The sequence below is a fragment of the Chrysemys picta genome, chromosome 14 (genome assembly GCF_011386835.1).
Source record: "Chrysemys picta bellii isolate R12L10 chromosome 14, ASM1138683v2, whole genome shotgun sequence".
Taxonomy (NCBI): domain Eukaryota; kingdom Metazoa; phylum Chordata; order Testudines; family Emydidae; genus Chrysemys; species Chrysemys picta.
The window spans coordinates 20646876-20661134 of NC_088804.1; the positions used below are offsets into that span (position 1 = coordinate 20646876).

Here is a 14259-nt window from a genome sequence, read left to right on the forward strand (position 1 = left end):
TTCATGTGACAGTGTAGATTAAATGCCTTCATTTATTTAATGTGAATGTTAGTTGTTTCACAATTTTAATTTTAGTTACAATTTTCAGTATTACAGTTCATGCATATTCCTGGCATTTCCCATTAATGGGATTCTTGACTGGAGTCCCAGAGCATCCTAGAGCAAGCTGAGGTGTATAAGTATGCATCCCTGTGATATGAAAATGGCTAATGCAAGATGGCTGGCACATTTTAGAGCCATCTGTTATTGATTTGTTTTAATTTGATTTTTTTTTTGGCTATTTTTATTTTGTTTTTGTGGAGTTTGTGTACGGAATTTTGACTGGTGATTTAAGCATGTATTTAAACCACAGTAGCCATGAAAGGTGCTTTGGATACCTAAGAAAGGGTAGCTTTTATGCCCTCAATGGATGCAGACTGTACATCAGGCTGGTACTCTATTCACAGATCTGTTTTAAAAGGAATAACTCTGGACAAGCCAGAGGATTTAGGACGTAAGGGTTTATCCTTATTGTCATCTTACTGGTTTTTGGATTTAGTGTGTGGGTGCTAGGTGATATTGGTGGCCTGTGACATACAAAGGATTGCCAACTTTCTAATCGCACAAAACCAAACGCCCCTGCCTCAAGACCCCACCCTTACCCCACCCCTTCTCTGAGGCCCCACCCCCACTCACTCCATCCCCTCCTCCCTCTGTTGCTCACTCTCCCCCACCCTCACTCACTTTCACTGGGCTGGGGCAGAGGGTTGCGGGGTGCACTTTGGGCTGGGGCCAGAAACTAGGGGTTCAGAGTGTGGAAGGGGGCTCCGGGCTGGTGCAGGGAAATGGGGTGCAGGCTCTGGCTGGGGGTGCAGGCTCTGGGGTGGGGCTGGGACCAAGGGATTCGGCGTGCAGGAGGGGGCTCCAAGCTCTGGCTGGGTGTGTGGGATCCGGGGTGGGCCAGGGATTAAGTGTTTGGGGTGAAGGAGGGGGCTCAGGGTTGGGATGTGGGCTCCAGGAGAGGGCTCAGGGCTGGGGCAGGGGCGCGTGGGGTGCAGGCTCTGGGAGGGAGTTAGGGTACAGGAGGGAGTTCCGACCTGCGGCAGGGGGTTGTGGTGTGGGAGGGGGTTCAGGGTGTGGTCCGGGCAGTGCTTACCTCAGGCGGCCCCCAGTTGGCAGCACAGCAGGACTAAGGCAGGCTCCCTGCCTGCCCTAGCTCTGCGTGGCTCCCAGAAGCAACCGGCACGTCCAGCTCCTAAGCACAGGGGCCCAGGAGCTGCGGTGCTGGCACAGTGTGCAGAGCTTCCCTGATTGCCCCGCTGCCTAGGGGACACAGGGACATGCCGGACGCTTCTGGGAGCCATGCAAAGCCAGGGTAGGGAGTCTGCCTTAGCCGCACCGCACACCCGACTTTTACGGCCCGGTCAGAGCCACCAGGGTCCCCTATGACTATTACACGGACAGTAATTTCTCATCCCATTGCTCTAATCAGGGTAAAGATGGGATTTAAATTACTGATTTTAATCATGATTTAAAACAGCAAGCAAGAAACCCCTTGATTTAAATCATAGATTTTAATCATGTTTTGCATTTGTACTTTATTTTCCTAAAAAAAAAAAAATTGATTCTCATTGCTTGGTAACCGCTAAAATATGTTGATTTGCAGCTAAATACAGCCTTTGCACTAAATTTGGTGCTTTTTTTGCTCACTGGGAGGATACACAATGCTTAAATAAATGTGTATAGGTAACTGTATAACTTACATATATTCAGATTCTTGATTTTTACATTTTTATTATGTTACAAAATGGTGAATGATGCATTTCTTTTTATTAGAAGACTTTTTAAAAAAACGTGATTTGCTTGAATGGAAATTCAAATTAAATTAAAAATGCACAAACCCAGCACTTTAAATATTTTATCAAATTAAACATGCTTGATACATAAGAAAAAAGTTAACAAGTTTATTAAAGCATGTTTTACATTTAAAACTGATTAATAAAAAACAATTTTCAAGTTGCCAGTTTTGATTGGACGTATTCCTGGAGGTTTCATCACATGACAATCTTTAGTTCCTGGAGACTCCAGGAGAATCCTGGAGGACTGGCAACCCTAAACGAATTAACTGTAGCTAGTGAATTTAACTGATTGTTTCTGGTCATCATGTCCTTCAAAATTTTAGAATTAATAGATCTTATCCTCTCGCATCTAGTTGTCTCTCTTATTTTATTCTTGGAAGAGTGAAAACAAATTTCCTGCTTTTTCAACTCTCAATTGATTTCTTAACTTTGAATGAACTATGGTAGTCACTGAACTGAACTAGTTGAGTAAACTAAAATGAAGAAAATATTCTGTCTCCAGAGGTTACTTGCTGTCCAAAGCTGCTTTAGCACTTCAGCAAACTCTGGTTCCAAGTACTCAGTCAGTGATTTCCACCAGTCCAATGGTTTGACTGTCTTTAAAACTTGGTAGCAAACATGTACTACTTAGTATTATTTTTTGTGTTTAATTTAAATGGTTTTAAATAGATTATACTAAATTTAGGGCTTAACACAGGTTGTAAATTTAAAATTTTAAATAGGCACATTTAAAATTATTTATTTTGGATTTTAAAAATCCTTTTATTTATTTTTAAGAATTATCAATTTGTATCCATTTTGGCTCTAATAAGCACTGAGTTTAGAATCCTCTCTTGCAATTGCACAGATGGAACAGTCTCCCTATGCTCTTTCCTTTCTAGTACACTCAACTGGTGGGTAGGTGTTTGTTCACACTTTAGAAAGCCTCAAGTCTTACTTCTAAATTACTTTAAAATCCACTGTAATGAGTACTCTTGGAACAGTTGGCTAATGCATTAGTATATTAACTCTGGAGATGTAAGCTAACCTAGACTAGACCCCATAACTGAAATCTGGTCTCAATGTATTTGCCAGTGGATGCTTGTCCACATCTCCGAACCACCACAAGTTGGCTACATAGGTTGTCCCTGCTCAGCAGAGGCACAGAACAAGGAAAGCAAAGGCAATGCAGGCTAGCAAAACAGTATTGGCAAGTGTATGTGTGGGGAAGCTCGGAACAGCAGATTCCCACAGTTGACAAAGAAACTCAGTGCTGAAGGTAGAGCATTTGCAGGCTAAGCAGTGCTAGAGGGCATCCGGGCTCATTACTCATTTCACCATCTGGAAGCAGTATATTTATTGTTATGAGGCTTTACCTCTGCCAGGGCATCTTATTTGAGAGATTATCAATACAGTCATTGTAGGCCAGCTGCTCTGTTAATTGACTATGTGCCAAATCCATGTACTGTAATTGCATTGACTGAGCAAAATCAGTTTGTTGATTAAATGTGATTGTTTTTGGTTTTAACTAATAGAACTGAATGAATTAGAGGCCATTGGCATTCTGTTGTTTTTCCTGTTGCGTTAGCAGCCAATCCCTATTAAAGTTTAATAAGGTAATAAATTAATAGCAATGCACATAAAAAGTAATCATCTACGGGCTAACCAGGGTTCTTCCTCACAGTTCTGTAAGCACAGCTAAGGTGTGATCTGTAACCTGTCTGCTACACCACTTCCTGCATAGAGTTTAAAACATCTGACAAAGTTGTGTGGTTCGGGATATTACAAAGGGCCATCAAACACTAAAGTTTTATCACAAAATTCACTTCAGTCAGGTTTTAGCTGACAAACTACTAAAGATGAAAGATTCGTCCTTGAGGATCCTCATCTTGTAGCAGACCCAGAGAGAATTATGAAATGGAGAGAGTTTTTCTAGGTTGTTGGCTCAACTAAGATAACTGTCTCCTTAACTGACTGAACACAACACGTGAATCCCTTGCAATTATTATGCATATAGTATGACCATGCTAATCTGCTTATGTGTGAACCAGAACTTGCTCCCAAAATTTGTCATCCTGTAAGGACATTCCAAAATGTAGATTCTAGAGGGCAAATTCACCACTGACCTAAGTGGACACAACCACAATGATTTAAATGGAGTTACCTGGGGTAAACTTGGCTTTAGAAATATGCAAACAACTATTGTATCCCCCATATGTTGGTTTAATTCCCTCCAGATGTCCAACATGCACCATTTTGTTAAGGGAGATTGATAATGTGTTTACAACTCAGGCACTCAGATCTCAGTGTTATCCATCATAGTCCTTCGCTGGTCCAGCACCCAGATAGTAGATATTTCATTAGAATATTTTAAATTACAACTGCAATGTTTGAACTTACTTGGTTTTCTTTATGCATATATAGCCTATAAAAGAATAGAAAACCCCCAACTTCCTTAATTTCATATGGTAACTTAGATGAAAACAGCACCCAGTACAGGCAAAATTGTTTTTAAGTTATCATATAAGAAGAGTTCCACCACAACAAATTTTTTTTTCCCCAAAATATCTCTCAAAAGCGATTTCATTAATTATTTTGATGAATAAATCCAAAATACCAACAAAAGTATGTGGATAAGCCAATTTAAAGTATCTGAATACTGAAGATTCACACATACTAAGTGAAAACTAAATTACAAAAAAGATATAATTTGCCCAGGCTTAAAAAAACAAACTATCAAGTGAATTAGCACTGAAAAGATAACTGTGATAGATCAAAGGGCACATTTAGTTTAATTGTGAGATAAAAAGTCAGCAACCAATGTGACTGATATAATACCATAATTGTTGATGTTGCTTTTTTTTTGGAAACAGAAGATATTTACAACGTATAGCTGATTATGGAGAGAAGAGTAAAAAGGCTATTATGCGCCATTTATCATGTTTCAAACTGTTTTTATCATCACTCTTGATGTGATAAAATTTAGTGGCACATTAAGATATATTTGTTTTACTAACAATTTCAGAAACAAACACTTGCAAGAAATGTTATTTTCAGGATGGGTGCTCAACATCCTAATTGAAGGATCAGAACTCAGTAGCTCCTTAAATTCTAGGATCCCAAACTCGACCTTCCACAGAGTGGGGTTCTCTTCTCCCCCAAGTTCTTTTTTCTGGAGCTATTAATACCATTTAGGGGGGAGGGATAGCTCAGTGGTTTGAGCATTGGCCTGCTAAACCCAGGGTTGAGAGTTCAATCCTTGAGGGGGCCATTTAGGGATCTGAGGCAAAATCAGTATTTGGTCCTGCTAGTGAAGGCAGGGGGACTGGACTCAATGACCTTTCAAGGACCCTTCCAGTTCCATGAGACAGGTATATTTCCTTCTCATTTCTCCCACTTACATATGGTTACAATTATGGTACTTATTTCTATAAAAGGGCAGAACTAAGGTCCCTAACCTAACGGTCTGGAATACTATAGAAAAAGAGGATACTCTTACCACCCTGGCCAGCAAGATCACCTCTGTCCATGGCCTAGCAAACAGAAGTCCTGGGATCATTTCTGAGCTTGGGTCTCCTGTCTCAAAGTTTTTAGTTCTCAGTGTGAAATTTACTTTCTTCCCCAGCCTTCGATTCATCAGACCCTTAAGCTCTCCCCCTTATTTAATTACAACCAGAAAAAAAAATCAAAAGATATTTCCCCAAACACTTTAGCTGGCAGAATGGAACAGTCTCCATTCTCAATAGCTCAACTATTGCTGGTAGGGGATGTTCATACAACTAGCCAGTAGGTGATTGTTGGCATCCACCTTGTAATGGAAACATTGATACATCTTCCTCCCATTTTGAGAATGGCTATTTCTTTCTATAATTTGCCTCTTGGGTTTTCAGCTCGGGGAAAATAAACCTCAAACCACCACCACAAGCAGCAAAAAGAATTATAATGCGATTCTCACATATATTAGCTGCCATAATCCTTCCCCGTACATGATAATCCTCCTGACTAATTTAATCTTGTTTAAAAATGTTTAGAGCACTTAAAGTTGCTGACACTCTATGGGGCTGAAGTATTTAGTGAATATATTGACACTGGAATAAAGTCCACAGAAAGATTCAGGTTCACTGTCAAGAAAACATAAGGTAACAGAATCCCTTAAGAAGTCTGACTCTTTTGGAAGGTCCAATTTTATGCAAAGTAAAACATCCAGGGCCCCCTCTCCTCTCCATCTAGGACTTCCCAACTCCCTGGGCTGCCTATTAACTGCCTGAGGCCTTGTCTACACTACGAGAGTAGTTCGATTTTACTTGCATCGAATTTTTGTAATCGATATTGCAAAGTCGAACGTGTGTGTCCACACTAAGGACAGTAATTCGACTTTGTGCGTCCACACTAACGGTGATAGCGTCGACATTCGAAGCGGTGCACTGTGGTCAGCTATCCCACAGTTCCCGCAGTCCCCTCTGCCCATTGGAATTCTGGGTGTAGCCGGCAATGCCTTCTGGGTAACAAAATGAGTCGAGGGTGCTTTTGGGAAACTGTCGTCATCCGTCCATCACTCCCGCCCTCCCTCCCTGAAAGCGCCGGCGGGAAAACAGTTCGCGCGCTTTTCCAGTCATTGACAGCGCGGACGCCACTGTACTCCGAGCATGGAGCCCGCTGCGACCATCGCTGCAGTTGTGGCCGCTCTCAACGTCTCGCAGCTTATCATAAAGGTTTCCCTGAGGCAGATGCAGAAAAGTCAGGCAAGGAGGCTACGGCACCGCGGTGATGTCCTGAAGTCTGAGAGTAGCACAGACCTGTCAGAAAGCAGGCGACCCAGCGCCGAGGACATCACAGTGGCAATGGGTCATGTTGATGCCGTGGAACGGCGATTCTGGGCACGGGAGACAAGCACTGAGTGGTGGGACCGCATAGTGCTGCAGGTCTGGGATGAATCCCAGTGGCTGCGAAACTTTCGCATGCGGAAGGGAACTTTCCTGGAACTTTGTGAGTTGCTGTCCCCTGCCCTGAAGCGCAGTGACACCCGGTTGCGAGCTGCACTGAGTGTACAGAAGCGAGTGGCCATAGCCCTGTGGAAGCTTGCAACGCCAGACAGCTACCGGTCAGTCGCGAACCAGTTTGGGGTGGGCAAATCTACCGTGGGGGTTGTTGTGATGCAAGTAGCGAAGGCAATCGTTGATGTACTGCTGCCAAAGGTAGTGACCCTGGGAAACGTGGAGGCGATCATAGATGGCTTCGCAGCGATGGGATTCCCAAACTGCGGTGGGGCCATAGATGGAACTCACATCCCTATCCTGGCACCGGACCACCAGGCCACCCAGTACATTAACCGAAAGGGATACTTTTCCATGGTGCTGCAAGCACTGGTGGACCACAGGGGACGTTTTACCAACATCTACGTGGGATGGCCGGGCAAGGTTCATGACGCTCGTGTTTTCAGGAACTCTGGTCTGTTTAGACGGCTGCAACAAGGTATTTACTTCCCGGACCGCAAAATAACTGTTGGGGATGTGGAGATGCCTATAGTCATCCTCGGGGACCCAGCCTACCCGCTAATGCCCTGGCTCATGAAGCCCTATACTGGCGCCCTGGACACTGAAAAAGAACTCTTCAACTACCGGCTGAGCAAGTGCAGAATGGTGGTGGAGTGTGCTTTTGGCCGTCTCAAGGGGAGATGGAGAAGCTTACTGACTCGCTGTGATCTCAGCGAAACCAATATCCCCATTGTTATAGCAGCTTGCTGTGTGCTCCACAATCTCTGTGAGAGCAAGGGGGAGACCTTTATGGCGGGGTGGGAGGTTGACGAAAATAGCCTGGCTGGTGATTACTCACAGCCAGACAGCCGGGCGATTAGAAGAGACCAGCGGGAAGCGCTGTGCATCCGGGAGGCTTTGAAAGCAAAGTTCCTGAGTGAGCAGGGTAACCTGTGATTTTATAGTTTGTGTACTGAGAAGCTAAACCTGCCCCCGTTTCTTTACCCAGGTAATGTTGACTATCCTATCCAGTTACATACCCCCTTCACCCCCCCTCCAACACACGTGTCGAAATAAAAATAGTTCTACTTTGTTAAAGCACACCGTTTTCTTTAATACTGTTTTCGCGGGAATTTTTTAAAACTGGGACGCAGACTGTGGTGCGGGGCGGGTCTAGTGTTGTGATGCGAATGCAGCTTCTAAACTCAAGGATTGACAGGCTCCGCTGCGGTGGGATGCTTGTTTCAACGGAGCCTGTCACCCCTCCTGATCGGGACTGTGTGTATGGGAGGTCTATTTGACTTTGTGGCAGGGGGAGGACGGTTACAGATCCCATGCTGTGTGGCTCTGTGATCCTGTCTAAGGACCGGCGCTTAAGATCTGTAACTGCCCTCCCCCGCCACAAAGTCACAGAGCAACCCACCCCCCCCAACATTACATCAAAACAACCTCCCAGACTAACCGGGGCAACTAGTCACTGCATCACTGCACTGTGTATGTGCCCTGCTGCTGTGCCTGCCCCCGACTATGTACCCTGCCAAAGGAGACTGTCCTGTCCAATTTCCAACCCCCTTTCCCCTCCTCCTCCAAAAGAACATGATTGAAACAGTAGTTAACAGAAACGAATTTTTTATTATCAACTACACATGGCATTGGGAGGTGAAACTTGGACGTGGGCTTGTGTCAGGCGGGAAGGAAAGAACTTTTCAAATTTTGGGAAATGAGAGCCTTCTGCTACTAGAGCTCTCTGCAGGGGTGGAGTGAGAGTTAGCAGGGACTCTGCCGCCTCTCCTTCTTTGCACTTTGGGTGAGGTGGGTATGGGACTTGGTGGCGGGGGAGGGCGGTTAGAGATGGACTGCAGCGGGGCTCTGTCCTCCTGCCTCCGTTCCTGCAGAACATCCACAAGGCGCCGGAGTGTGTCCGTTTGCTCCCTCAGTAGTCCAAGCAGCGTTAGAGTCGCCTGCTGGTCTTCCTGACGCCACCTCTCCTCCCGATCCATGTTGGCTTGGTGCATTCGGGTCAAGTTCTCCCGCCACTGGGTCTGCTGTGCTGCCTGGGCTTGGGAAGAGGCCATAAGCTCAGAGAACATGTCCTCCCGTGTCCTCTTCTTCCTACGCCTAATCCGCGCTAGCCTCTGGGAGTGTGATTCCAGGCTAGGTTGTGAGACAGTCGCAGACGGGGCTGTGGAAATGGGAAAAAGGGAGTGAATTCCTCTGAAAGATAAATGTAGTTGTGAACAAAGAACATAGTCTTTCTCTGTGAACAAGACCATGCACAGCACCTTTCACATGCGCACTCAGCACAAGGTCGAATTCTCGGCCTTCGCATTCTGTGCCTGGGGTCTTGAACAGCACATTTGAGAAGCGAGGCAGCACAACGGAATTTCTGTTGCAGGCAGACATGGTAAGCCGTACACTTGTGGCAGTTTAAAACTTTTATATTACCACTGGCCTCATTTCACATTTAAATCAATGTCAGTCCCTGCTGCCAGCAATCCGGCAAGCGGGAACTCTGCCCCTGTCACACCCCCTCGCGGCTGTCCCCGGGAACGATCCCTTTCGGCTGCCCCTCTCCCGCCTCCACCGCGTGGCTGCAAACCAGCGGTTACAGTTCTGTAAAGGAACGGGAAAGCAGTCCCAACACTAACATTCCCCTACCTAATTAAAAGCAGGTCACCATGGCCGACATCACCCTGATGAGGATCTCCGAGAGCGACAAAGAGAGAATGCTCCGGGAAAGCCTCCAAAGACCAGGGCCGTATGCCGCCCTGCTGTGCAGAGCAATGATCCCCGAGTACCTGATAATCTCGTGGCGCGGCAACGTGTCGTACTTCGGAGGACCCAATAAGGCCGCTCTCCCCAAGAACCTCATGCAACGGCTTTCAAGTTACCTCCAGGAGAGCTTCATCGAGATGTCCCAGGAGGATTACTGCTCTATCCCCGCACATATAGACCGCATTTTACTGTAGCTGCAGTAGCAGGGAATACACAGTAGAGCGGCTTGTGCAGGACAATCACTGAAAACCGGACATTGCTAGATTTCTTTTCAAAACTTGCACTGCCCCTTACTAAACCGTTAAGCGCCTAGGGCACACTAATCATGAACAACCCATTCTTTTAATTGTTAATATTCCTGTTTTGTTAAAAATAAATGTTTAGATGTTTACAACACTTACTGGCTGATCCTTCACCAGATTCTGTGTCCGGGGTAATGGCTGGGGACGCTTCGTAGGGGATCTCTGTAAGGGTGATGAAGAGATCCTGGCTGTCGGGGAAATCAGCGTTGTGAGAGCTGCCAACTGCCTCGCCCTCCTCATCTCCTTCCTCATCTTCCCCGTCCCCTAACATGTCTGAGGAACCGGCCGTGGACAGTATCCCATCCTCAGAGTCCACGGTCACTGGTGGGGTAGTGGTGGCGGCAGCACCGAGGATGGAATGCAGTGCCTCGTAGAAACGGGATGTCTGGGGATGGGATCCGGAGCGTCCGTTTGCCTCTTTGGTCTTCTGGTAGCCTTGTCTCAGCTCCTTGATTTTCACGCGGCACTGCGTTGCATCCCGGCTGTATCCTCTCTCTGCCATGTCTTTAGAGATCTTCTCGTAGATCTTTGCATTCCTTCTTTTGGATCGCAGCTCGGAAAGCACGGACTCATCGCCCCACACAGCGATGAGATCCAAGACTTCACGATCAGTCCATGCTGGGGCTCTCTTTCTATTCACAGACTGCATGGCCATCACTGCTGGAGAGCTCTGCATCGTTGCCAGTGCTGCTGTGCTCGCCACGATGTCCAGACAGGAAATGAGATTCAAACTGGCCAGACAGGAAAAGGAATTCAAATTCAAATTTTCCCGGGGCTTTTCCTGTGTGGCTGGTCAGAGCATCCGAGCTCGCACTGCTGTCCAGAGCGTCAACAGAGTGGTGCACTGTGGGATAGCTCCCGGAGCTATTAGCGTCGATTTCCATCCACACCTAGCCTAATTCGACATGGCCATGTCGAATTTAGCGCTACTCCCCTCGTCGGGGAGGAGTACAGAAGTCGAATTAAAGAGACCTCTATGTCGAACTAAATAGCATCGCAGTGTGGACGGGTGCAGGGTTAATTCGATTTAACGGCGCTAACTTCGACATAAACGCCTAGTGTAGACCAGGCCTAAGCTACGACTCTTCCAGCCTTACTTTGGGAGTCTCCTCAAATTCTGACAACCTCCTCTCTCCAGGGACCAAAAAAAAAGAGCACAAGAGCAGCTTTCTAAACAAGAAGGGAATTTGGAATTCCAAACTCTGCAACTGATGGTGGGATCAGATCGATTAGGGACTGGTTTACTATGTTCTGACTGGTGGGTTTTTGTTTAGGCATAGTGCCTCTGGAAGAGCAGAGCCCAATGTGGTCCTTTACGTAGAAAAGGCCTAAACCCCTCCTCTTAGGGGCCTTCCTTGTCCCCTAGATATTAGTCTTCTCCACTCCTGTGTCAGTGACTGACAAATCTTCCTCCCACTCCCTAAGTGACAGAACTGGAATTGAAGGGGAGCCAAATTTGTGTGTATAACATTAGGGTCTAACTAAGGTATCTGGGGATGGGATGTTACATGCCCTGGCTACACTCATGAGCTATGAAACATCATCCCTGGCTACATTTTACACTAAACAAACAAAAAAAATTAAAAAGCATCAGCAGCTTGCCCAGGTAATGGTACCCACAGTCTGGGCACTCTTGTACTGTATGCTACTGCACTTGCACATTTCTGAATTTATGTTTTATTGCAAAATATATGCCAAAGATCAGTCAATCTCAGATCCCCAATGCCAATCTTTTGAAGTTCATCAAGGAAATTTTCTCCTTTCACATCTTACCTATAGGGTTCTAGCTTGTATTCTTTAGATTTCTTTGAAGTTCTGATCTTATTCTTCTCGCTTTTATTTTCCATGCCAACTCAAAGGTGAGAGTGATGGATTGCATCCAAACACAGATTTTCTGCACAGTACAATGTAATGTACTGCCAGAGCTACTTGGCCAGCTAGCATGGGCCAGATTTTCATCTCACTTTAATAAATGAAGAGAAATCCCACCAATTTCAGTGGAACTACTCCAGAGTTAACTTGATGCAACAGAGGAGATTTTGTTCTTAGGTGTATGTAGGGGTGGGGGGGGAAGGTTTAAAATTGCTGCGGAGACAATTTATCAGCTATGACAAAAATACCAGAATGCTGAATTTCAACAGATGGATAATTGCTGAGCTTTCCTTCTTTTTTGACATGAAAGTGTGTGTGTGTGTTTGCGCGTGCATGTAAAAGTATTTAGCAAACAAAAGCTCCCTCTGGTGGCAAGATCAAGGGAAGGTTGACAATTATTTAAATGAAAATCAAAGAGCAAGAGTTCACAGTATTTTCTGATTCAATTTTTCCCCAAGTCAGTTTCAAGACTACAGACAGAGGAAAAGTCACCCCTTTAGTGACCAAGAGAAGAGGAAAGGTAGGGAGAAAAGAGAAACATTATAGGAAAGATAAGTGCCCATTGCAATGAGGCAATAGCAGGGCGGGTGCAAGGATGTTTTGCGCCCTAGGCGAAACTTCCACCTTGCGCCCCCCCCCAGCCCTGTGGCAGCTCTCCGCCCCCCCCCGCCCTAAGGCGCACCCCCCCGGTGGCAGCCCCCCCCCACCCTGAGGCCCCTTTCCCCTGCAGCAGCTCCCCGCCTCCACCTTGAGGCGCCCGCCCCCGCGGCAGCTCCTCCCGGCCCAGGGAGCCGTGCGGCAGCTCCCCGCCCCAACTCACCTCTGCTCCGCCTCCTCCCCAAGCATGCCGTCGCTGCTCCACTTCTCCCGCCTCCCAGGCTTGCGGTGCCAATCAGCTGTTTGGCACCACAAGCCTGGGAGGGAGAGCAGCAGAGCGGGGTGGCGTGCTCAGGGGAGGAGGCGGAGCAGAGGTGAGTTGGGGCGGGGAACGGTTCCCCTGTGTGCCTGTCCCCCCCTTACTTGCTGCAGGCAGCCCTCCCCGTGCCCCCCTGCCCCAGCTTCCTCCGCCTAAATGCCGATGATGACCAAGGCGGCCGAAGATCCGGCCGCCGCGGTCGCCGCCGAAGGACCCGAAATGCCCCACCCCCCCAAATGCTAGCACCCTAGGCGACTGCCTAGGTCACCTAATGGGTTGCACCGGCCCTGGGCAATAGAATTCAAATCGTTTTAATAAGTCAGTATGAGGAAGTCTTCCAAATCACTATCACATAGATATGGCTTACATTAATCAATCACTTTAAACAAGGTCACATCGCCCGTTGCAGAAATCCAAGGAAAAAAAAGACCATTCTCACCCCTTTGTGGAGCATTTCCTAATTAGAGTGACAGTGGGCAGCTTCTCCCCAAGCTGAGTCCTCTGGCTCAGACTCAGAAAGGGAGTGGGGGAGAGATACACCACCCACTGTTTAGGAGGGATGATATTTTTGCCCTTATTTTATCTTGTCTTTTGGGATCTCTTTTCTTGTCCTGATGGAACTAATGGCTGGGAGCTTAGGGGTTTGTCTGTGGATATCCCAGGGGATGAATTACAGCTTTTCCTTAGGATGCCTGCCCCACGACACTCATTTCTGTAGGCTTGAGAACCTAAACAGGGGAATCCAGAGGATGTTCTAACTGACAGCAGGTAGTAGCTCAGCTGAACATGGTCTACCAAGCTTAGAGGGCGCAGGGCCAGGAGGTTGGTGGGATTGGTCGTGTCTGAAGGTTCTCTGGTTTGAATGATTATCCCTTGACCTGGGAAGCAAATGTGGGAGGCAAGGTCTGTAATCAGGAACACTGGCTGCCAAAATGGCCGTGGGCGGTTTTCAGCTTCTTTGCATGTCCAAGGGACACTTATCTGAAACAATCCCAGACTAACTTGAGACCCTATTAATCTGCCTGGCTGCAGGCTGACTATGAGGCAGAAGTCTTCTTTGATGCTTGTTAGCAAGAGGAGGAAACCTTTGCCCTCCTCTTCTTTTTGGGCTCATCTGCCATTCCCACACATCTTGTGGTGTGGCATAGGCTGCAGCCACTACAATACTGTAGTGAAAAGGAACATAATTTTTAGTGTTTTAAATTAACAATTCCAGCATCCAGCAAGAGGCAGTGATTGGGGAAAATTCTCTAGATCACCACCTGCCACCTAAATGGTCCTAGAAATGTCACGGACCTCTGACCATAACAGCCTTAGAAAAGGAATCTTCTAAACTTGTAGCTGGTAGCATTCAAGTCTGTTAATGAAACCAGCCTTTTGTAGTGAGAGAGAGCAAATCATCTTCTAAATCCCTGACCTTCTGAAAGAACCATCTCATTGCATCCTCTCAGTTATCTTTTGCCATCCATTGAAATGAAGAATGCAACAAACTGTGGGTCTGAAAACCAAGCTGTGCTACTATTTGAAAAGATAGCTGTCTGACCTTATTAAAGTTTATTGTGTTTTGTGCTGGTGGGAAAAAGGATTTTATTTTATGTCTGCTG

At 46.5% G+C, this 14259-nt stretch overlaps 1 protein-coding gene and 1 long non-coding RNA gene across 3 annotated transcripts in view; both read right to left on the bottom strand.

Annotated features, from left to right (window-relative positions):
* LOC112059377 (uncharacterized) overlaps positions 1–14259 on the bottom strand; it is a 104048-nt gene that overhangs the window by 75458 nt on the left and 14331 nt on the right. The gene's annotated exons all lie outside the window — the stretch shown is intronic.
* LOC135975612 (uncharacterized) lies at positions 8403–10947 on the bottom strand. The gene is made up of 2 exons (XM_065567104.1): positions 9967–10947; positions 8403–8972 (listed from the first exon to the last, which is right to left on the bottom strand). The coding sequence occupies exons 1-2, from the start codon at positions 10541–10543 to the stop codon at positions 8497–8499; spliced, it is 1053 nt and encodes a 350-aa protein (XP_065423176.1). The 5' UTR covers positions 10544–10947; the 3' UTR covers positions 8403–8496.

What these genes read in the sequence shown, in the direction of transcription:
- LOC135975612 (XM_065567104.1), bottom strand. Translation starts at nt 10,543, where the DNA reads ATGCAGAGCTCTCCAGCAGTGATGGCCATGCAGTCTGTGAATAGAAAG. An exon ending in ATCTGGTGAAGGATCAGCCA is followed by an intron (nt 8,973 to 9,966) that starts GTAAGTGTTGTA and finishes CCATTTCCACAG; the next exon opens with CCCCGTCTGCGACTGTCTCA.